Source organism: Podarcis melisellensis, assembly GCF_964234715.1.
Source record: "Podarcis melisellensis genome assembly, chromosome: 12".
NCBI classification, from domain to species: domain Eukaryota; kingdom Metazoa; phylum Chordata; class Lepidosauria; order Squamata; family Lacertidae; genus Podarcis; species Podarcis melisellensis.
This window is the reverse complement of record NC_138544.1, coordinates 24,160,802-24,182,842: the sequence shown is the minus strand read 5'-3', so window position 1 is coordinate 24,182,842 and position 22,041 is coordinate 24,160,802. Positions and strand designations below refer to the sequence as shown.

The 22,041-nt window shown below is 39.4% G+C and overlaps 1 protein-coding gene across 5 annotated transcripts in view; it reads left to right on the top strand.

The window, feature by feature from the left end:
- Positions 1–22,041, top strand: part of TAX1BP1 (Tax1 binding protein 1) — a 30,361-nt gene that overhangs the window by 497 nt on the left and 7,823 nt on the right. For 4 of the 5 annotated variants that reach the window (XM_081883246.1, XM_081883247.1, XM_081883248.1 and 1 more), the window contains exons 2-12: positions 5,949–6,132; positions 8,938–9,040; positions 10,358–10,545; positions 11,860–12,018; positions 13,753–13,901; positions 13,985–14,075; positions 14,906–15,091; positions 15,767–15,994; positions 17,830–17,976; positions 18,803–18,928; positions 20,338–20,409. In XM_081883246.1, the coding sequence (XP_081739372.1) occupies positions 5,956–6,132; positions 8,938–9,040; positions 10,358–10,545; positions 11,860–12,018; positions 13,753–13,901; positions 13,985–14,075; positions 14,906–15,091; positions 15,767–15,994; positions 17,830–17,976; positions 18,803–18,928; positions 20,338–20,409 (1,626 nt within the window). In that variant the 5' untranslated portion in view covers positions 5,949–5,955. Of the gene's footprint in view, positions 1–1,172; positions 1,278–5,948; positions 6,133–8,937; positions 9,041–10,357; positions 10,546–11,859; positions 12,019–13,752; positions 13,902–13,984; positions 14,076–14,905; positions 15,092–15,766; positions 15,995–17,829; positions 17,977–18,802; positions 18,929–20,337; positions 20,410–22,041 lie in introns of all 5 variants that reach the window. The other variant, XM_081883245.1, reaches the window with a different exon arrangement.

Sequence of the window (22,041 nt, the reverse complement as noted above, 5' to 3'; positions counted from 1 at the left end):
GGACGAGGGAAGGTGGCGAATACGGCGATTCGTTCGGGATGCGGTGCTTGTGCAAGAACCGCGTCGAAATCCCACTTTTGCTTAATCTGATGTCTGTGGCGCGCGTGTTACGTAAGCGCCGAGAGGCTTAAGGGAAGAAGCGCCGGCTTGGCGAGGTTAGGCTTGCAGAGAAGGAAAATGGCAGCAGCGCAAGAAGTTGAGCAGGTGGACCTACTTGGGAGTTAGGTGGGGGGCAGCCCGTAGGGTTGTCTCGAAGTAATGGTGTTGCTGCGCATCTGGGGGGCGGGGTTGGGGGAAGGGCGTGTCAAGCGCTTTTGCATTCCCTTCCATCCCGCCTGCAGGTGGAATAGCTTCGAGAGGGGCAAAGGTCCGGTTAAATTCGCCAGGCGATGGAGGCAATAATATGCAATTATCTCTATCAGGAAATAAAACCCTAGTACGTTCTGCTTCTGTTTGTTAGCACTATTCTCTTGGCTCCAGTTCAGCTCCTCCCATCAGCTCCGCTCATTGTGAGCTGTGTAAACAAGCGGCCTCTTAAAGTCCCGAACAGCTTTCGCTTTTGCCAGCTTTGACGTGCAGCTGCTTGCAAACTCCTGCGGGATTTTTGTACTTAACACATCAGTTTTGACTACTGTTTAATGACAGGTAGAAATACTGCTGCTCTAGATGACTTTTCCAGACAGAGTAGCCACCTTTGCTTGTTGGAATAGATTTTAAACTGCGAGTTGCATGAGGTGGCGCGGCTGTTGTATCTTTAAGGTAGGATTGCTACTGTGTACCACAGTGGTTGTTTACCCTCGGAGTAAGCAGCTATTGAAGGATTTTTAAAAAAATAAAATAAAAAATACGAATTCTTAGATAAAGACTTAAATGTTTGGGGTAATTTATTGCCTTTAGAAAGCTGGTCTTGAATGAGCTTGAAAAACATTCATTTTCAGTGTTCCTATTTGTAATGGAAACAAGAAAAAAGTGTTTAGCTCTACTAGGTACAACCTAATAATCAATGGAGAACGGTGGTTCTTGAATAGAAAATATATAGATAGTAGGTTGCACTGTTAAAGAGGACATCGAGTGCTTTTAAACAGTAACTCTTAGGAAGATAGTCACAATCCATGGTGTGTGGAATACTATGGTAAATAAGTATTAATGCTGAGGCATACTATTCCCTCCAGACCAAAGTGACATTGATGAAGCTACCATTTCCAATTTAATATGCAAGCTTCTGAAGTATGCCAAAAACCTTCCTAAAGCTGGATGCTGCAAGAATTCTGCAAAAGGTACAAAAAATGTTTCTTATTGAAGGCATGGTATTAAACCCTTGTTTGCAGATTGTTCTTAAGAGAATGAGAGAAATTATTGTGGAGTTAATCAGGTTAGATTATTGCCTTGGGCTAGGGACTCAAGTTTTACAAATATGCTGGGATAAAAACACAATGGAGGTATTTCTGGAAATACAAAAACTAATTATAAACCATATCTTTCTTTAGCACAGAATTAAAACATGTTCAGCTTTATGTCCTTTACAGGAAATTCTGATATTAAGAACAACATTCATAAAAAACTATTTACCTGCCTTTTTTGCACTACGATCCCATAAAACGAGTTTTATGGCATCAAAGAACAGATTTGTTGTAGTACAAACTACCACTGAGCAGAACCCTTTTCATCAAGCACATGAAACATAATCACAATTTGAATTATACATGTGTCTGAAGAGAATAATAAGTCATAAAATACTAATGGTGTTTCATTCTTCTTTAAATATTCCAATGAAACAGGATAATCACTGATCAGTTATAACTACAGTGAGTTAACAGAAGGTCCCTAGTTTTGTGTTGCCAATGAAGTTTCAATCCTGATGCCTGAATCTTGTGACCATACTCTATTGTGCTTGATGTGACTGACTTCTGAGTATACAGGTACAGGATTTTGTTGTTAATGTAGTAGAAGGAGAAAAATCCCCCCTAAAGTGGATTTGAGCCTTTTGCATAGTAAATAGAAGGCCTCTGGTCAAAGCTCTGCAGGCATGTCTGTCCAAATATAGGTTTGCTGCTGCAGATACATAACTTCATGAAGCTATGGGAATTTTTGTGCCATTCCTCAGTGGAGTCTGAGGATAGTGACCAGTAAACATGGTGAAGAGTTGCTTTTCAGCCTCTTGTATATGTAGACCAGTTAGTTCATGATAACCACCCTTCCTTTGTCAGTGTGATTATGATGATTCAGATATGTTTTGGATGCTTTTTGTGGTGTCATGTTTGGCATAGCTGAGATTGTGGCAACAATACTACCTGCTAATGATGTTTTCCTAGACATGGTGACAAACACAATCTGTTTTTGGGACTATCAGAAAGGAGTCTTATTAAAAACTGTTTTTAAAATAAGCTTCCCATTATGTATTGACTCAACTCAGGAATGCTCATTACCTTAGTTACCTTGTGAACTTGATATTCCCGTACACAACAATTGGCTAAATTATGCAGTCTAATGTTCTTTATCTCACAGTTGCTAGCATAGATTAGCATCCATTCACTCCTAAATCATGCCTTTGTAATGAGGTTTTCACTATAACTTTGGATTAAGTCATTATGTGCATTTGCCTTTAATAAGGAACAAGATGGAGGGAGTGAGCATAAGAATCTGTTGGATCAGACTGGATAGCCAATATGGTGCTCTTGGTGGTGCAGATTACAGTGCCTATAATGCCTGAAAATAGGCCTTGCTGGCTGGGGCTCATGAGAATTGCAGGCCATAGTATCTGGAAGACATCACCTTGGCTATGCCTGGATCAGAACAAATGTAGTCCTCATCCTGATTCCCACATTGGCTACTCACCTGCCACCAAGAAGCTTACAGTCAGAGTTAGAAGGTAAAACAGGTGTCTTCCCAGCAACAGGCGTTCATTGGCAAGCTACCTTTGGGTCTAGGCTGATGAAAGTTTGGAGCAGTTAAACAACATTGGAATGACCACAAGTTTCCCACCCCCAAAAACACTGCCAATTGGAAGGTCGGCGGTTTGAATCCCCACGACGGGTTGAGCTCCTGTTGTTCGGTCCCAGCTCCTGCCAACCTAGCAGTTCAAAAGCACGTCAAAGTGCAAGTAGATAAATAGGTACCGCTCCATCGGGAAGGTAAACAGTGTTTCCGTGTGCTGCTCTGGTTTGCCAGAAGCGGCTTAGTCATGCTGGCCACATGACCCGGAAGCTGTATGCCGGCTCCCTCGGTCAGTACAGTGAGACGAGCGCCGCAACCCCAGAGTCGTACGCAACTGGACTTAACTGTCAGGGGTCCTTTACCTTTACCTAGACTAGTGGTCAAGACCATATTCTTTGACAGCAAATTCCATCATGCAGTGATGTGGCACAGAAAAGTTTCTAAAACTGGAAATTTTCTAGCAGTATCTTTTGTGGAAACTTTATCAATTTCATCAGTTTGTTAGTAATAATGAATGGATGCCAATTGCAAATATTATATTAGGTAAGTTTGGTAGTTTCAAAGTCTTTATCTTTGTTTAGTAATTACAAGTAATATAAATGTTCTCAAAGCCAGTGAAGCATTTTGCAATGCAAACTACCCTGTGCAAAATTTGCGTAGGATTCTCCCTCCCCTCATTTGAACCTTTCCCACAAAATCCACATCAGTGTTCTAGTGTTAGGAAATGCATCTGGCTGTTAGCCAGAAGGTTGGGGGTTTGAGCCCACCCAGGGACAGCTGTGGGCAGGATTCCTGCATTACAGGGGCTTAGATTAGCTGACCCCCGGATCCCTTCCAACTCTGCAATTCTATTATTCTGTCTGTCCTGAATCCGCCAGTTAATTTTATTGAGAGACAAGAGCACTAATATTAGAGGCAGAAAATCTTGTCTGTTCTTACCCATGCATACATTTTTAAAATCTTGTATTCTTCTAGTTCAGTATAAAATAAATCAGCTTTTTCTCTTAAGAAAATTTTTCCAATCACTTGATAATTTTGGCTATCATGTGCCTTTTTATCTCCTTGAGGTGGCATGACCAAATGTGAAGTTGCACATTCAATTTATATGAGGTATTTATGTATAGACAGTTTAATTTTAGCCCCTTTTCTTGTAATAGCTAGCATGGGAATTTCTCTCTTCCATGCTGCAGAGAGAGCTGATGTTTTCAGTAAGCTATTAATTGTGACCCAACTATCTCTCTCCTAATTAGTCACTGCCAGTTCAGACTTTGTGAACTTGGCCCTTTTTTGCTCCAGTATGCATTATGCTTATTTTGCTTTAACATTTTTGCCATTTTGTGGGTCCATTCACCTAATTTACAGATAGCTTCTTGGAACTCTTTACAGGCTGCTTTTACCTTCCTGAATAATTGGATGCCATTTGCTAATTGGCATTTTATCTGTTTAGTTTTAACTTCAAATCATTTTTGACAGGGCAGGGGTACCTGCAGCAATGATGGAAGTTACAGTACGACATCTTGAGTGCTGCACATTCCCCATCTCTGATGGATAAACACAAGGAAACATGGGGTTAGAAAAAGGATGCTGGACTGGAAATTTCAGTATTCATGCTATATCCATCTTAAAGAGGCCAACTTTGGGACTTCAGAACCTTAATGGTGCTGTTTAAATGTATTATTGGCCTGACAGATTCTGGAAGGCATGCAATGAATATGATATTTTGGACCAGACAGGAGGTTTGCCTGGAAATAATAGGGTTTACTGCAGTCCTGTTACGGTCACTTCACTTCTGGGTGAGATTTAGATTGATACTGGCAGTTTTCCTCTGCAGGGATGGTGGATCCATTAAATTGGTCTGCTTTTGGAGACACATGGAATCCAATAAAATTCCTGAATGCTTTTGAGGAATTTCAAGATGATGTGACTAACATTCTTTTTTTAGTCTCTGCTGTCATTTTGAAATCGTTGCCTCTCACGCACTGCAGAGGTGTTTGGTTCCTTGGTTTACCTTGAAACAAATGGGGAGACAAGTTGGTCCATAGATGGTGTAAGTCTCTCAAGTATAAGTCTGTTGACTCAGGAATAGTGCATCAAGAAGGTGGTGTCTCCTTGTGAGAGGGTGTGTGTCTATGCCTTAAGAAGCTCACTTGAAAACCTGACGATTTGTAATGACTACAGGCAGTGGTCAATTACATTCCATAAGCCTGTCGAATTCCACCCCTTTTTGTGACCTTTTAAAGTTATTTATATGTTTGACACAATGCATGCGTGCGTGGTTGTGAAATTTCAGATACGTCTAAACCGGTTGCCTATAATTGCCCAGCTGTAAATATCCTCTTTTCAGAAAGGTGGTGGCAGTTCAGCTCCAGCCACTTCTGGATGAAATGGATCATCTAGATCTTGTTGAATTCCAGTTCACATCAGTTCCACTTGGCATGCCAGTACTCAGGATGATGGAAGTTGGAGTCCAAAAATCTGGAGGGCACCAGGTTGGGGGGAAACATTGGCAGCCCTGATGGATGACCTTCAAGGGAGTGAAGCAGGGGAGTTTGACCCTGCTTTAGATATGTAATATATGTTTAGATCCTCTTAGCATGTTGTGCGGATAAAGCTAATTTAGTGGATGGTACGATGTGTGGAGGCACTCTCATCCTGCCAACCCAGTGGTTATGTACTGTGTGTTAAATGAGTCTTTAAAATGGGAATGAGAATACCACAAACAAATTAGCCATCTTTTTCTTAAGTTCCTTTCCTAAGTTTTATATTTTAAATAACTTTTAGGATTGTGTTCTATTTTTAGGGTGCTGTGGTTTTTTGTTTCACATATTGGAACATTACATTTTTTGCCTATTGGCTTTAATTTATATTTGTATGACTCAATTTTATTCATACTTTTGGATGCTATCCTGCAATCTTTTATGAAGGGTGGTTAAGAAATTTAGGTTGTCTGTACCTTTAAAACTTGGAATCATACAAATTACTGTTTTAATAGGAATTTTAACATTATTTTACAGAGCAACTATGTCATCCTTTCAAGAAGTTCCATCTTCAAACAGTGCCCTGCAGACTTCAAATTTTGCACATGTCATCTTTCAGAATGTAGCAAAAAGTTACCTTCCAAATGTGCACCTTGAGTGCCATTACACTCTGACTCCCTATATACGCCCTCACCAAAAAGATTGGGTTGGTATTTTCAAGGTAAGCAAGTTTGTAGCATGTTTTAATATATGGTAAGGTTTCACTTCTGTTAATTAGAAGATACACATGAAAATGAGATAAAATGGTTGGGAATGTGTTTTGCTTTAGAAATATAAATGAGTTTATGGCAACATTGTAGCTGAATTCCTGCTGCTTTTGAGGCCATATCACCATTTGTGTGGTGGGAAGGTACCAATAAATTACTTACACCTCCCACTAAGGCGGAACCATGTACCCTCTCCCTTACAATTTAATCTACATAATTTAATCACAAAATATGAACCTGTCCACTTTGTAGAGATTTTCTCTGCTCTTCATCCCACCATCTGAGTTGTGTTTGATTGGGATGCAGAGAAAGGCATTCCCTTTGGCCATACCTAGAGGCTCATCTCTCTGATTGCCTTCAGCTTTTGTAAATTTTTCTTTCTTTCCAGTAGGTATTTGGTTCGTTGGGTTAATATATTTTAATCTACCTAGTATGTTGGTGGTTATATTTTACCTACTGCTTCTTTTGTTCTTTATATTATAATGTTTCGATTATATTTTTAATAGAAGATGTTTTAAAATATCAGGTGCTTTATAATGACTCAATAAGGGTTAGTCATTTTTGCTATACATATTTATGAAAGCAATATCTCCTACTAGCTGTACTCTTCAATTTAAACATTCTTTCCTTTTTTGTTGTGATTTTACTCTTTTCTATAGCTTTACAAAAATAATTTTCCTGTGCATGTTTACTTGGAAGTGAGTCGTGCTGTGTTCAGTGATCATACATACTTGGAAAGAAATCTAATGATCATACACATATTAAGAGAAGCCGGTATTGTAAAGAAGATTCCATGTTAACCTCTTTGAGTTATAGAATGCCTTACTGTACCTGAGAATTGATGAGGCAAGAAAATGCAAACAGTGTTATACAAGATATAAGGAAAAAATGAAACTTGGAAATTATTACCTTGTGCATAGCCTTTGTGGAGTACGCAGTTTGTGAAAAACTTTCAGCCTGATCTCTTGTCTCATACCAGTGCTGGAGCAAATGTCAGTGTTGCACAAGAAGTTGGTGGTTTGCATGCTCTTATCTGAGATTCACAGATATGGAAAAAGGTTGCACAATGCCTGTTTGTTCCATTTGGGTCAAGGAGTCAACGTGGAAGAAAGCTAGGTCAAGGAATGTATATTTACAACTCCAAACCCCCTATGAAGGCTTCATATTAACCTTGGCACACATCAGAATTTGAATCTTAGACTGGGTTTGCTAAGCTTGCTTATGCACTGGCTCAGAACAATTAATGCAGTCTGAGTTAGCATCTTGGTTGTGCTAGTTCCTGCTGTTGTCAGTACTGTAATAGGTTCCCATGGCAGACATGCAACTTTCTGCTGACTTCCTGGTGGGGGTTCAGCAAGTCTTGAAGTGGGGTGCTGTATAAGAGGTTTCCATATATGTACCTAAAAACCATGTAAATTAACGCTGGAGGATTATTGATTGGTTGTACAGTAAGTGCACACAGTTCTTCCCTCCCTTTCATGTTTAAGCATTCAAACTGTGGCATTGTAAGTATAAGAATTACTTGCAAGTAAGTTCCAGTTAAAGACCCAAACTTGCTGCTTGGCAAAGCCAAGACACGCTGAAGACTATCCTCATGAGAAGACCTACTTGCTAGGAATGATTGTGGTCTGCCATACTTTATTTGAGAGCTAGCATACTGTAGTTGCTTGTTTCAGGCTCTGATTGGAGAGCCTCAGGTTCATATCTCCATTAAGCCATAAAGTTTCCTAGGTGAGTTTGGGCCAGTTGCCACCACCCCAGCTTACTGGGGTGTGGTGAATATAAAATGGGGAGGGAACCTTGCTACTTGAGCTACTTGGAGGAAGTGAAGGATAGAAAAGTAGCAATGTCAGACTGGAACATCTCATGTCCCCTCCTTGCTGGTAGATCCACTTGTAGGTGCACGTGTGTTGGTCTTCAAATAGCAGACTTTTAGGAATCCAAACTATTCACAAGGGAGTATCTTTCAAATGAAGCACTCATTTACCAGCAATGAAACCTGAAAATGGCCCTGTTCCCAGCCAGTTTTAAAGTTAACAGTGTGGTGGCTGTCTGACTATTGTTAACTCTTAGACTAATGTAAATAGGATAAATTTCCACTTTTTAACTTTTTAGTATTCATTATGTCTCTGGGCTTAGTGCAATTAGTTTATATCCTGGTGCAGGTGGCAGAAGCATATTTTTTTACCAACTTCCTGATCAAACATCCTTTTATAACAAAGGGAAACGGTGGGGTTGGGCGAAAAAACAAACTGAATGCAAGGGTAGGATACAATGGGAGTGAAACCTATGATGAAATTATTCTAGAGGTAATAGTTTTAATGTTTATCCTCACTAGAACAAGCAAAAAATTTATGGGGAAAGGGGTAAGATTAGGTATTAAAATAGCTACTGCCAAAGGGTCTCTGTAGCTTGCATAAGTGAAAGGAAAGCTTTCAAGCTAGTACAGAAACTCTGTTCCTACTTTATTAAGAGTCGCAAAGCTGTGAAAACACATTTTGGAGGGTTCAGTGTGTCTCATGGCCCCCCCTTTTTGTGCCTAAGACCATATTGGAACATTATCAGTAGCTAAATTATTGAGAAACTGCAGTGTTGAGACAATTATACAGTGTTGAGACAAAACCACATTAAGCATATAAATATGCACAGCAGTGGTTGATTGGATTTTTAAATGCATACTTTTCTTGGATGATCTGAAAGTTAATTTTTACAAAGAATTGTGCATAATTATATTGTGATAAGGCTGCTTTTTACTTTAGGTTGGTTGGAGTACTGCACGAGATTATTACACATTTCTGTGGTCACCTATGCCTGACAACTATGTGGAAGGATCAACAGTTAACTCTGTGCTGTCTTTTCAAGGTAAATTTTAAATTGGTTGTTATGTCTGCTTAGGTTTTTTTGTGTTGCTTATTTAGAACTTCAAAAACATCCATATATTTTGTTATAAGTTATACCATTTCTATTGACTTATCATTTATTTAGTACAGCTTTGATTCAAACCTTTGGGCACATAAACATTATAGTTAGATGTTCTGGGTAAGTGGATCTATGCTATTCCTTGTGTTTAATTGGAGTACCCTTCAGTGTTCTTCACTATTTAACCATGTGGTAAAGATGACTTACTCTCTTAACAATCTGGGATAGAGCTCAGTGATAAGTGATGGGATCTATACTTCCTGGCTTTTCTGAGAAATCTGTTGGAGTTCCTTTCATGCCTGCTCTTAATGTATAATGGGCACACAATGTATGATACAGAATGTATAACCTGCTGTATCCCCAGGTCTTATAGTCAAGCAAATACGGAGTATTGCCTACAGAGTCTCTACTCAGCTGTTTCATTTTCCAGGACCTTGCATGAGTCACCTTGGTCATTCCATCTTCTGGGTCTTCTATCTTCTTCCCCAGAAGGCATTACTATCAAAAGGGGGATTGCCTTTATGTTATTGGGGTGCTAGCTGGTGAAGAGGTTGGGAGCTGCAGGCAAAGGTTCTGGAGCCAGTATAGCCTGTAATATAGTGTCTTCTTTATTCAGTTCCCAAAAGATGCATGAGCACTTTCCCTTTTGGATATAGGTGGGGTGGGTGAGTGACCAGTTCTCTTTTTCCATCTCCTGTACTGTAGATGGAAGAGTCTTAACATCATGTGAGCCATACTCCTGAGCTTGGGATCAAGTGGGAGTCATTGCTGCCTTCCCTCTAAATCAGCTGAGTATACTTGGAGTATACCCACAAGAGGAGTATGGAGGGGCACATCCTGTCTTGACTTACAGCTGACCAGCACCACCTAAACAATCCCTTGGTGTTACTAATTCCCAACTGGTCTGGCTAAATGAGTCTATATGTAGGCAGCTTTGCAGCTCTGTTTCCTCAGGTGATCATGCATGTGAGAGATGCTGACCCAAGAGGACATTAGACCTCCATGACCAAGGAAAGTGAGGCAAGTGGCAGCTACCTGCTGTCCTAAGGCCTATCACTGCTCTCCTGTTGGTGTATTTTAGTCTCTCTTATAGTGTCCGAACAAAGCAAGACTTTCCCCTTCAAAGGAACAAAAGCAACTTGAAATTCAGGGTGGGAACTTCCTCATCCTGTATACAGTTTGTTTGTCTGGCTCTGAAGGACAGGAGTCTGTCCCTGTGCTAAGTGTCTCCCTGAACTTGGTCTTTAAATTTTTCATTAGGATACTACCTTCCGAATGATGATGGTGAATTTTACCAGTTCTGCTATGTAACACATAAGGGTGAGATCCGTGGAGCAAGCACTCCATTTCAGTTTCGAACATCATCTCCTGTTGAAGAATTGTTGACGATGGAAGATGAAGGGAATTCAGACATGTTGGTGGTGACCACAAAGGCTGGACTTCTTGAGGTTTGTGATACCTGTTTATTTAGCTGTACAGCGTAGAACTGAACTTCCGTCAAGTTAGAATTAAAGGGTTGTATCCATACTTGGGATAGACCCATTAAGATGAATGGATATGAATCATGTACGTCCATTCATTTCAGTGAGTATACTCCAAGTATAACTTAGGAGTGCAGTATGGCATTTTGTAAAAGTGAATACTTTGACAGTAGCTACCTTAACATAGGTGTTTCTCAGCTGGGAGCAAATGCTTGTGGAGACACTAGAAAATCTTAGATTAATGGATATTTTCTACATTGTCTGCAGCTGTGTGTATGCTCACTTGTATGTGCACACACACTTACCTATGAACTTCTCCACTTTAAATCCATAGTCTAAAAAGCACTTCAGAACTCAAAAGTAGGTTGCAAAGCTTCTGTGAGGAAGGAAGGTATTGTGATGTGACAGGGCCATTAGGAATAATTAGCAGAGGGGAGAAAGGGTTGAGAGACTTCACTGTTATTCATGCCAGTTTGTGGCATGGTGCAAGGATAAGGATCACGTGGGAATGCTGTCCGTTGCAGATCTTTGTGCTCAAACTTGTGGATGATTCTCAACAGAATAGAGATGGCATATTAGGATAGGTGGAGCTTGGCACAGTGTGCCAGTATCCTCCAGCATGATTGCTTACATGGGAATGTGGTTGAGATTCCTCCATTGCAGGGGGTTGGACTAGACCCTTGGGGGTACCTTCCAACTTTACGATTCTGTGGTGAAGTCCTCAAGAGGGCTTAAGTTCCTAAAGGATCCCATGATGCTCGTTTCTAGAGTTCTGGCGGTTACTTATAGCTGAGAGATACAAATAAACTTTTACAAATCATGGAAATTGGATACTTCTTGTAACTATAAATAGTAAACGCGTTTCTATGCGCTCTGGCTTCCATCATGGTGTTCCGTTGTGCCAGAAGTGGTTTAGTCATGCTGGTCACATGACCTAGAACGCTGTTTGTGGACAAACGCTGGCTCCCTCGGCCTGAAGCGAAATGAGCGCCGCATCCCATGGTTGCCATTTACTGGACTTAACCATCCAGGGCTCCTTTACCTTAAAAAAAAAAAGTAGTTATCTGTGCTGACTATTAACTTGACATAAAAATTCAGCCTTAATTTACGATTAATGTGTGATAAAGTGGGTGGTCAGATATTAAAGTAAATATGGAAACTATTATTTTGCTTTTGTGTACTTCATTATTCACCTTGAAATAAATTATACTTACAAATATGTAATGTTATGGTGATACTGAGGTAAGAACTACCATGTAAGATGGGATTATGTCGTTTTAGTTCCAGATTGAAAAAACTCTGAAAGAAAAAGAAGAACTATTAAAGGTGACTGCTTCACTTGAAAAGGAAACCCTGCAGCTTAGAGATCAAGTTGAAAGACTGGAAAAAGAACTGAACCGTGAAAAGGAAAGATGTGATCAGCTTGAAGCACAGCAAAAGGTAACTCCTATAGTTCAAAAAAGCTTAAAAGAATTGTACATTTTCAAAGGCAGATTAAAACTTTAAAAAACTTTTAAAATACGTCACAGTTCAGGATAGAGGATGCACAACATAATTTGAAAGTTTTTGGCAATGGATATACTTTCCAGAATGTATGTAGGTGTAACATAAATATCTACTCTTCTGATAGCTTTTAATATTGCTGTGTCTTGATAACTTGGTAGAACTTTTCAAAAAGTTTTGATTCAGGCTGTTTTCACCCAGGACTAACTCAATGGAAGACAGAAACACACTTTTAAAAATTTTAATATCTAGCTTAAGTTGTATGAGGGAGCAGTTTTCCAAATGTTTCCATTGTCTTGGACAGCACAAGCTGTTTAATATAACAAACAAATGATATGTTGTATTAAGCCAGGTAATGCCCACACTGCAGTGCAGCCTTGTACAGTCATTTGTCTCCCTCTCGTGACAAACTAATACTAGGATCCTGGATTAGACTTAAATATTATGTTAGTGTCTACTCTTAGCTCCCTTATGTATAATTTTGGTATATAGTAAATCAGTTAACATGTCTCTTTGTTGATCCTGTAAACATTTGAAAAATGTTTCCATATGTATAGACTAAATAAAGAGTCCTGACAGATTCATTGGTTTCATAATTTTTCTCTTTCTGCAACTTAATAAAAATCATGGTTTTATGGCTTTCTTTTCTTTTTCTTTGCTGTTCTAGTCTTCTATTAATAATCTTAGAAGGGCGTAAAAATAAATGTATATTTGTTTTGTACAACTCTTTTAAAGTTACTCAAATATGGAAGATACATTTCAGCGCCCGTTGATTTGCAGTTCCTTTGGTTACAAAATGATAGGGATAATTTTGTTCCTTTGGTAGTTGCAGAAGCTCAGTTTAGACTTAACTTAAACACTATATAGTGCTGCCCACCTAGCAGTTCAAAAGCATGTCAAAGTGCAAGTAAATAGGTACCGCTCCGGCGGGAAGGTAAATGGCGTTTCCGTGCGCTGCTCTGGTTTGCCAGAAGCAGCTCAGTCATGCTGGCCACATCACCTGGAAGCTGTACGCCAGCTCCCTTGGCCAATAAAGCGAGATGAGCGCCGCAACCCCAGAGTCGGCCACGACTAGACCTAATGGTCAGGGATGCCTTTACCTTTAGTGTTGTACCCAACGAAATCACTTAGCTGACAGTAATGCATCCATCGGCCGCATGGAGTGGGAAGCAATGTTAGTCTCTCCACCACTCCACCAACACACACACACACTTACACTTTTCTTAATTTCCCCCCAAAGGGTTGAGGGGATCCTCTAGGACAGATTTGGGAGTGGGAGGCTCAGAGGCTGCATGGGTGGTATCCAGTCATAGTAGTCATTCTCCTGACAGGAAGCTCATTCATAGTGTGGTGCAACAACTACATCCACTTGTTTTTCAACCTCTAGGGCAGCAGCTGTTTTTGTTAGATTTTGAAGAGTTAAGCTTTTGCATTGCAGAATTGTTTGGCAACAACATCAGTACTCAGCTTGTGCTAATGTTTCATTGGATCCTGCCCTTTGAACTGCAGGAATATAATCATGGTGGAGGTTCTGTGTGGTTTCTTAGTACAAATTGCTCAGATCTCATGATGTTAAACTCTTTCTGATTTGCTCGCTGATAGCAATATTATTTTCCTTTAGAATTGTATACCCAAAATGTTCTTTGACAAATGCCCTTTTGCTTTTGCAAGGATAATTCGAAAACTGCAGAAACTCTTAAAACTGAAAATGAAGAACTCAAGAAAAAGCAGAATGAGGCTACTTCCAAAGTTCTACAGCTTGAAGAAGACATCATGACTGTTACTCAGAAAGCTATTGCAAAAGAAACTGAGTTAGACAGGTATCCATCTAATTTAATCCTGATATTTAATCCTGATATTTAAAGAGAACCAAATACATAAGGATGTTTTACTTTGTTCATAGCCTGAAAGATAAACTCAAGAAAGTAGCCATTGAAAAGGAACAACTTGAATGCCAGTTGAAGACTGAGAAGGATGAAAAGGAACTCTACAAGGTAACTTTTCTGCTTGTCTGAAAGCTGAGAACTAGAATTCATGCATCTTTAAGTAGAAAGATACAGTAAAATAAAGGTCACGCAGATATATGTAGAGAGAAATTTCTGTTTGATGAAGTTAGTTTTCATAGACCAGCAACACAGTCAGTCTGACAAAGATTTTATTATTATTTATTAAATTTGTATACTGCCTTCATCCAAAGATCACAGGGCAGTTACAGCATAGCATTACTGGAATGTCTGTGTTGCTGTTTCCCAGGTTCATACTTACTTCATAATAAGTCTTCCATAAAAGCAAAATAGAACATTTGCTTAAAGGTTAATAAAAGACAAAAGGGTTTATAGCTACAAAAGAGAAGTTCAGCTACAAAAGAGAAGTTCAGCTACAAAAGAGAAGTTCGGCTCTTTTGTATGGATGCCTGGTCAAATCTGTGTTGAACATGCTATTCACAATCTGAAAAATGCATCAGTTTCTAGCTACCTACTCCATATAGACTTATAGACTTTACAGAGCTGTTCACTCATGGAAGGAACATCACTTCTTATGAAACATGTTTTCACAAAAGACATGAGTATCAGCTTTATAAATATATTTGAAAAATGTCAGTTCAGAACTATTTTATTTTATATACCATTTCAGACATAACTTTTAAAAAGACCTTAAAACAGTTGACCAAGCCAATGAAAAAATAGGAATTCATCATCATGATAGCAACTATATTAAAATATTTCCCCATCTGTCTCTTTTTTGGGGGGCTGTTTGGATTAAACATTATTGGTAAGGATGTAAGGTGGTTCTAGCATTACATATGGTTTGTAACTATAATTAGATACATTTGAAGAACACAGAAATTGAGAACACCAAACTTGCATCAGAAGTTCACACTCTAAAGAATTTGGATGGAAACAAAGAAAACCTTATAGCCTATTACAAAGAGGAAGTTGGCAGATTACAACTGTGCATGGCTGAAAAAGAAAAGCTGAAGAGAGCTTTCTTGCTTACTTCATCAAACAAGGTAATGGGGGTACTTTGGTAACATATTAATGTTTATGATTGAATTCCGCTTTTCATTCTGTGCAGTGCATATCCCAGTTAACTCAGATTATCTGCAGAGTAGTCATTGGGTAAATGGATTCATTCTCTAAAAGAGGGGTTGATTTTCTGTTTGAATTGTTGTTGTGGCTTCCCATAAGACTTGTATCTGTGTTCATGTTTCAGAATTAAAGGCAATTGTCCATTTGTGGCATGTTTTCCCTTTAGATATTGCACACCTCTGTCTTATCAAATAGCTTATGTTATGCTGATAATTAGAAGTATTCCTTTCATATGCTTTTGTTTACCAACATCTTCGTTATAGTATTTCCAAAATACCACTCTTTTGCAGGAAATATAATCATGATATTAATATGACCAGCAGGCTAGATATGAGTATCAAGGTTTGTATTGTTCAGGAATGGAGAAAAAAGGAAGCCAAGTGAAATTATTAGGAAGCTTTAATCAATGTTATGTAAAGAACTGATGATAAATGTGGGTCAGTAACCCTGTCCATACTGCTTAGTGTGACGTTGTACTTATGGCACTTCCCCTAAAAGTAGTGCAGAGCTATGTTTTGTGTGTCTTCCATTTGAAGATAAGTGAGACACAAATCTTGAGTCGCATTTAAAAATAAGTTTTCCACTTTTTATTCTAGGAAGAGGCAAGTATTTTGAAGGAACAGCTTCGGAAAGCTGAGGATCAGATTCAGGCTAGTAGGCAGGAAGCTCTGCTGATGTCAAAAGAGCTCAGTGATGCTGTAAATGTGCGCGATAAAACTATGGCGGATCTTCATAATGCACGACTAGAAAATGAAAAGGTGAAGAAGCAACTTGCTGATGCTGTAGGTGAACTTAAGAAAATGGCACTGGTGAAAAATGAACAGGTAAGAGATTGCTTGCACTGTTAAGTTTAATAATAATTTTTCTGTTACAGATAATACAAAACAAAATTATTTGGATAATTACCAATTATCATTCACTTTCAGTGAGGATTAGTACAGTGGTACCTCGGGTTATGAACTTAATTTGTTCTGGAGGTCCGTTCTTAACCCGAAACCGTTCTTAACCTGAGGTGTCCTTTTGCTAATGGGGCCTCCCGCTGCTGCCAGCACGTGATTTCCATTCTCATCCTGGGGCAAAGTTCGCAACCTGAAGTACTTCTTCCGGGTTAGCGGAGTTTGTAACCTGAAGTGTTTGTAACCTGAGGTACCACTGTGCCATACTAGTCTAGAACACAGTAATTGCATTGCAGTGAAGAGATCCAGTGAAATGTTAGCACAAGGAGTTGATCTTGTGTGAACGTCAGCAAGCAAGCTTAACTGTTACAAAACATGATAGCAAGTTGTCTAGGCAGTTGAAATATATCTTTCACATGACACCTATTGGATTTGCCTGCTGTGCAAACAGATTTGTGCAGGCAGAATGGAGGGGAGAAGCAAGGGGGGGGGAGCGAAGCTTGAAGAAGGGTTGGAACTGGATCCTGCCAGAGGCCAGGATGCCATCCAGGAAGATTTAAATGAGTCCGACGAGGCTGATGAAGAGAAAGGGGGCTTTTCTTTCCGATTTTCCCTCTCTCGCGTGTGTGCCTGTGCTTTGCAATCACAACACCTTCTCCTGCCTGCTGAACAATTGAGTTGATTCCGGCTGCTCTGTTGGCATCCCCGTTTCCTGGGGACATTGAATGAAATCCAGGGACATTCTGGGGATGGAATTTGACCGGGGACCCATTTGCAAATCTGGGGACTGTTCCCGGAAACTGGGGATGTCTGGTAACCCTAGCTTAGAGTGTTTATTGCAATTTCTATTCAGATTATCCAATCTAGGAATGGCCAACATAGAGGCCAAATGTTGAATGAGGCCCCCAAAATCTTTTGTGTAGCCTGCAGCTTTCATGGTCAAATAAACAATTTTAATATAAGCCTCCCACGTAGGCATGGGAGCAGAACATGCCCCCACCTTGGTATAGGTGTATGCATTGCCTTTGACATTTATTTTTTTAATTTGGAGAGTTTGAAAAATTGCTGCTTATACTTGGCTCACCCTCCACTGGTCATTCTGGTAGGTGAGCAAGCACGGTCTTAATCTCCAGTCTTGGTGTTAAGCAACACAGTGCTAAGATAAGAGATAACAGGTCTGTGCACGTGGCGTGATACAGTGTCAGGTCATGAGCCAAATTCATTGATTTGGCAGGGTTAATTTGACCTGTACGCCAGTAGTTCTCTAGAAAGTAGCCAGAGCATGGCATTTGAATAGTATCCTAATGGTTAATGTTTATAGGCAGCCTTTTGAACCAACTGAGTTGATTAGTCTTAATACAGGATGCATCTCAGTTGCAGTTTTCATCTATTATGTGCTATGGAAGAGAGCCTATTGACTGCTGGGACAATTTTTTGTTAAAGGATTGGCTTTGTCTGGTAAACTTTCCCAGAATGACTCCTCTTATAGCATAATTGAAACTGAGTGGGTGTGTGCCCAGTTAATGCCTGGCTGGGAAACAGTTAATGGCTTCATACCATTTGCACTAAACTTTCCAGAAAAAAAGCAAGGCGTATAAGAAAAGTAGTTACTCTTATCTCATTTCAGCAAGAAAAATTGACAATTTGACGTCAGCAGAAGTAATTTCTTACTTATCACTTTAAAAAACCTATAGTACTAAGAAAAAGCAGAATTATTTTGAAGAATAAACACACTTTTATTGATGATCATTCTGTTGTTAAAGGAAACTTCCAGCACTGTAGAGAAGGAACTACGCAGAGAAGTTGAAGACTTAAAGCTCCGCCTGCAGATGGCTGCTGATCATTACAAGGAAAAATTCAAAGAATGCCAGAAACTGCAAAAACAAGTCAATAAGCTTATTGACCAAACAGTGAGTAGCATTTGTGAATATGTAATATTTACACACTCAGTCTTTTTAAAATCAGTTGACTACTGTGGGAGAAATAGAATATTTTTACAGGAAAATATGTAACTTTTTTTTATTATCCACAATGGCTATTCTCTGCATAGGAGGGAATGCTCCTTTTAAAGATGCTTGCTATGACTCATGCATGGATTATCTCAAAAAGGTGTCTTTAGCCGGATAGCAGCTTTAATATGTAGATTAAAATACCTGTTGAATTAGGAGAAATGGAAAAATGATGAATAAGAAGAGCCTGAAATCATGAAGAGGGATGATGGATTCTCTTGAAATAGATTATGTCTAAATAGCTAGTACCAATTGAGAAATTGTATATATCAGTTCTTCTACCCGCAAAGGTAACATGTTCACATTTCTCCCCCACCTTGGCATGCTTTACTAGTTCCTTAGAAGTTGGTTCATATACGGCTCTGCTGTATGTTGGAGTGTAATGTGCATTCTCTTTGGCCTTCTGAATGTAAGGTGTTCTTGATAGTAGCAAACCTTCGTGGAGTGTATTTGTAACGCCGCCCCCCTCCCCTCCAAAAATGAAACAACTTTTATAGAGAGATAAACAGCTATGTTTCAAAAGAACTGTAGAGAAAATACTAAATCACACAGAAGCATTTTCATTGCTTTGATTCTTTATCTAGGCCCGCAAAATAGGAGCCAATATGATTGGATAACAAATGAGGAAACCAGCTGGCAGCTTTTTTTCAAAGAAGCTGCAATGCATGTGAAAGGGCCAGTGAAATCTGCAGGGTTGTGAAATGTTGACTGATAATTTTATCTGCAGGACGAGAAATTGAAATGCAGTGTCTATGCTGATGAACTGGCTAAGTTGGAGCTGAAATGGAAGGAGCAAGTGAAAATTAGTGAGAGTGTGAAGCAACAGTTGGCTGCAGTAGAAGACCAGTATCTAGTAAGTCTGACTCTTCGTTTAACAGTGGTACCTAAACATTTAAAGACATACAATAATAAACAGAGATTAGCTGCTGATCATAAAGTTCTTACATGCATTGTACAGAGCCGTTAATTAAAAATAATTATAGAATCATAGAATCATAGAGTTGGAAGAGACCATTAATTCACTTTATGGAGAGCTTTGTTGACTCGGATTTTTGTTGCGCATTATTTCTCCTGGAAATTTTCTTGGCTGAATATGCTAGCTTTTTCTTACCTGTACAGTATTGTCCTCTGGAATAGAGGTTGATTGTATATAGTAGCATGTGTGATTGTACTGTTAGCAGCTACCCTTTTCAGCATTATACTATGAAGCCTGAAAATTCTACTCGCAAATCAACATGGTTCTTTCTCGTGGTAGAAAAATTGACCCGGAGAATGAAATTTATAGTTCTTACGTGGTGCACAAGTTGGGTTAGTTTCTACTTTTGGTGATTAATAGTACTTAGGCATATGCAAGGTGCCTTTATTGCCAAGAACTGAATCTTGCCCCCACACCTAAGGTTAAAAGAGTCAGATGGCACCTCCATTTTGAAGAAGGGGGAGGAAATGAAGAATCATTGCCTAAATTGAGGCACTGCCCCAAATCTGTCTGATAGTTGAACACTAACTAAAGTACTCTATAATGGGGGTTACACCCCTCCTCACCAGAACTGAGCTAGCAAGTGAAAGGAGGTTCAATCTAATCACCTATTCCTCATCCACAGAAACGTATTAACAGCATTACTGCTCTGCTCTCTTAACCCATATTCCTCCTCTCCAGAGACAGAGAAGCAATATCTCACTGTTACTCCCTGTCTTCTACACCCCCCACTTCTGAAATAAAGGGATGAGGAGATAGGTTTGTCAGGTCCTGCCTCTCATGCAAGAACTGCAAGCTTCATATTGTCCAAAGGGCTACTGTGTAATTTTGTGTGTGACGTAGATTGGTTGAAAACAGCAGGAGAGGGATTGTGAGAATCCAGCTCATTTAAAGTAATAGGAAGAGAGAGCTCTCCAGTCCACTAAAAGGTTGCTACGTTTTCACCTTAAGAGCCTGACAAGATTTTAGAAACTGATAGGTGACAGAAGAATCATCCAAAAAAGTAGGGAAGTGCATGAAAACCCAGTTGAATAAACTGATTTAGTAGATGGAGGAATTGATACCACAATCTGTTGGCCAAATGAAGGACTTGAGTCTGCACTGCTGCTGATCAAAACTTTATTGACAACTGTAATAGTGATGTAAATGATTATTTGTGTGTAATTTATGCTGTTACGGAACATCGGACTGCAATCTTTAATCAGAAGAAAATTTCATTATAAGTATAGGTGAGGAATAGCTGTGCATTGCCTAACATGGTTTGTTTGAACTTTTGTATTAAATAGGTGCAATTGGCCGAAAAGGACAGACAGATAAATGAGCTGACATCCCATTTGGGAATCCTCAGCAGAGAAAAGGTACTGATTAAATGTTATAAGTTGGTGAGCTGCTTCCATTGAAGATTGTTTGGAGCTGTTGCTGTGCAAATGAAGCTGCGTCAAGAGTGGGAAGGCTGCCTATAGAAACCAGGAATTGTTAGCAAAAACATGCTATGGGAAATGTTCAGTTAGAATTTATAGAAGTGTTTATGTACCATTCTTTCACAAAATATTAGGGAAGGTATAGCAACATGAAAACAAAAAATGTATAAAATATATATTAAAATGATTGGTTACTCAGGAAAAACAACTGCATAGGGCAGTCAGCATGAATTTTTCAAGAGATGTCTGAAGGTCAAAAACAAGTATGCCATACTCAGCATAGGGCTGGACTGAAATGTCCCACCCCTGTTCACCAGATGGCAAAATGAGGTGGCGGCGGAGAAGAGGTTAGCAATATTCACGGGTGGATAAAACTTACTGTGGTGTTATTAGCGCTTTTTTAAAAGCTTTGTAAAAATGCTGCTTGTAGCATCACCATGTCTGTTCTTTTGAAAACAAAAAACAGGAACTTTGCAAAATGCCTCTCTTATCCCAGAATGCTATGGCTCTCTGCAGAATGATGGTGTGCCGGTGGCAGCATTCCACAGAGGGCTGATAATGTTTTGCTGCTACCACTCATGACATTTTGCAAAGGTGTTTCTCTTTAAGGAAAAGGTCTGCCCTGCCACAAAAAAGGAAGAGGGAGAGGGTAAAGACTTGCCATTACCATGGCCAGCTCTTAAGTGCTCCTCTTCCCCATCTCAAATGTACCCCTTGAAAATTGCAGCTAATCTTTGGTGTGTGGTTGTAAGATCGAGAGAGTAGCTTCAGTGCAGGTTTTTCCCAGCCAATAGTTTTTAGAAAAGGCCATAGTTATCAGAATTAGTAATTGGTTGCAAACTGCATTATGTGAAACAAGGAAGAAATTAATTCAAATACAGTTGAAATAAAGTTAAGAATGCATAAAGCATTGAAATAGCTGAGATGAGAATAGTTCTCTGGACTGTTTTCTATACTGTAATGTGAGAAACCAAATGTGCTGTCTAGAGATATTCTACATTTTTATAAGGGTTTCAGAGGCTGATCACAATCCACTAACAATTCCTGCCTCCTTATACTATCTAGTACAGTGGTACCTCGGGTTAAGTACTTAATTCGTTCCGGAGGTCCATTCTTAACCTGAAACTGTTCTTAACCTGAAGCACCACTTTAGCTAATGGAGCCTCCTGTTTAGCTAATGGGGCCTCCTGCTGCTGCCGTGCCGCCGGAGCATGATTTCTGTTCTTATTAGGAAGCAAAGTTCTTAACCTGAAGCACTATTTCTGGGTTAGCGGATTCTGTAACCTGAAGCATATGTAACCCGGGGTACCACTGTACAGTATAAGGAGCAGAAACAGCCCCAATACATACATAGGTAGAAATGTTTGGTTTTTTGGATGGTGTTCTTATGATCCTTGATGGATTTATCCCAAGTTTGAGCAGTTCTTTATGCACTGTGTTTAGTGTTTAACGAGTGGTGACAGTTCCATATTAATTTAAACAATAAAGATTAAAAATAAAATGTAGCTCAAATTAATTCTAAAAGGAACTAAAGAGTAATCATACCCATATGTTAACTAGATTTAGGGA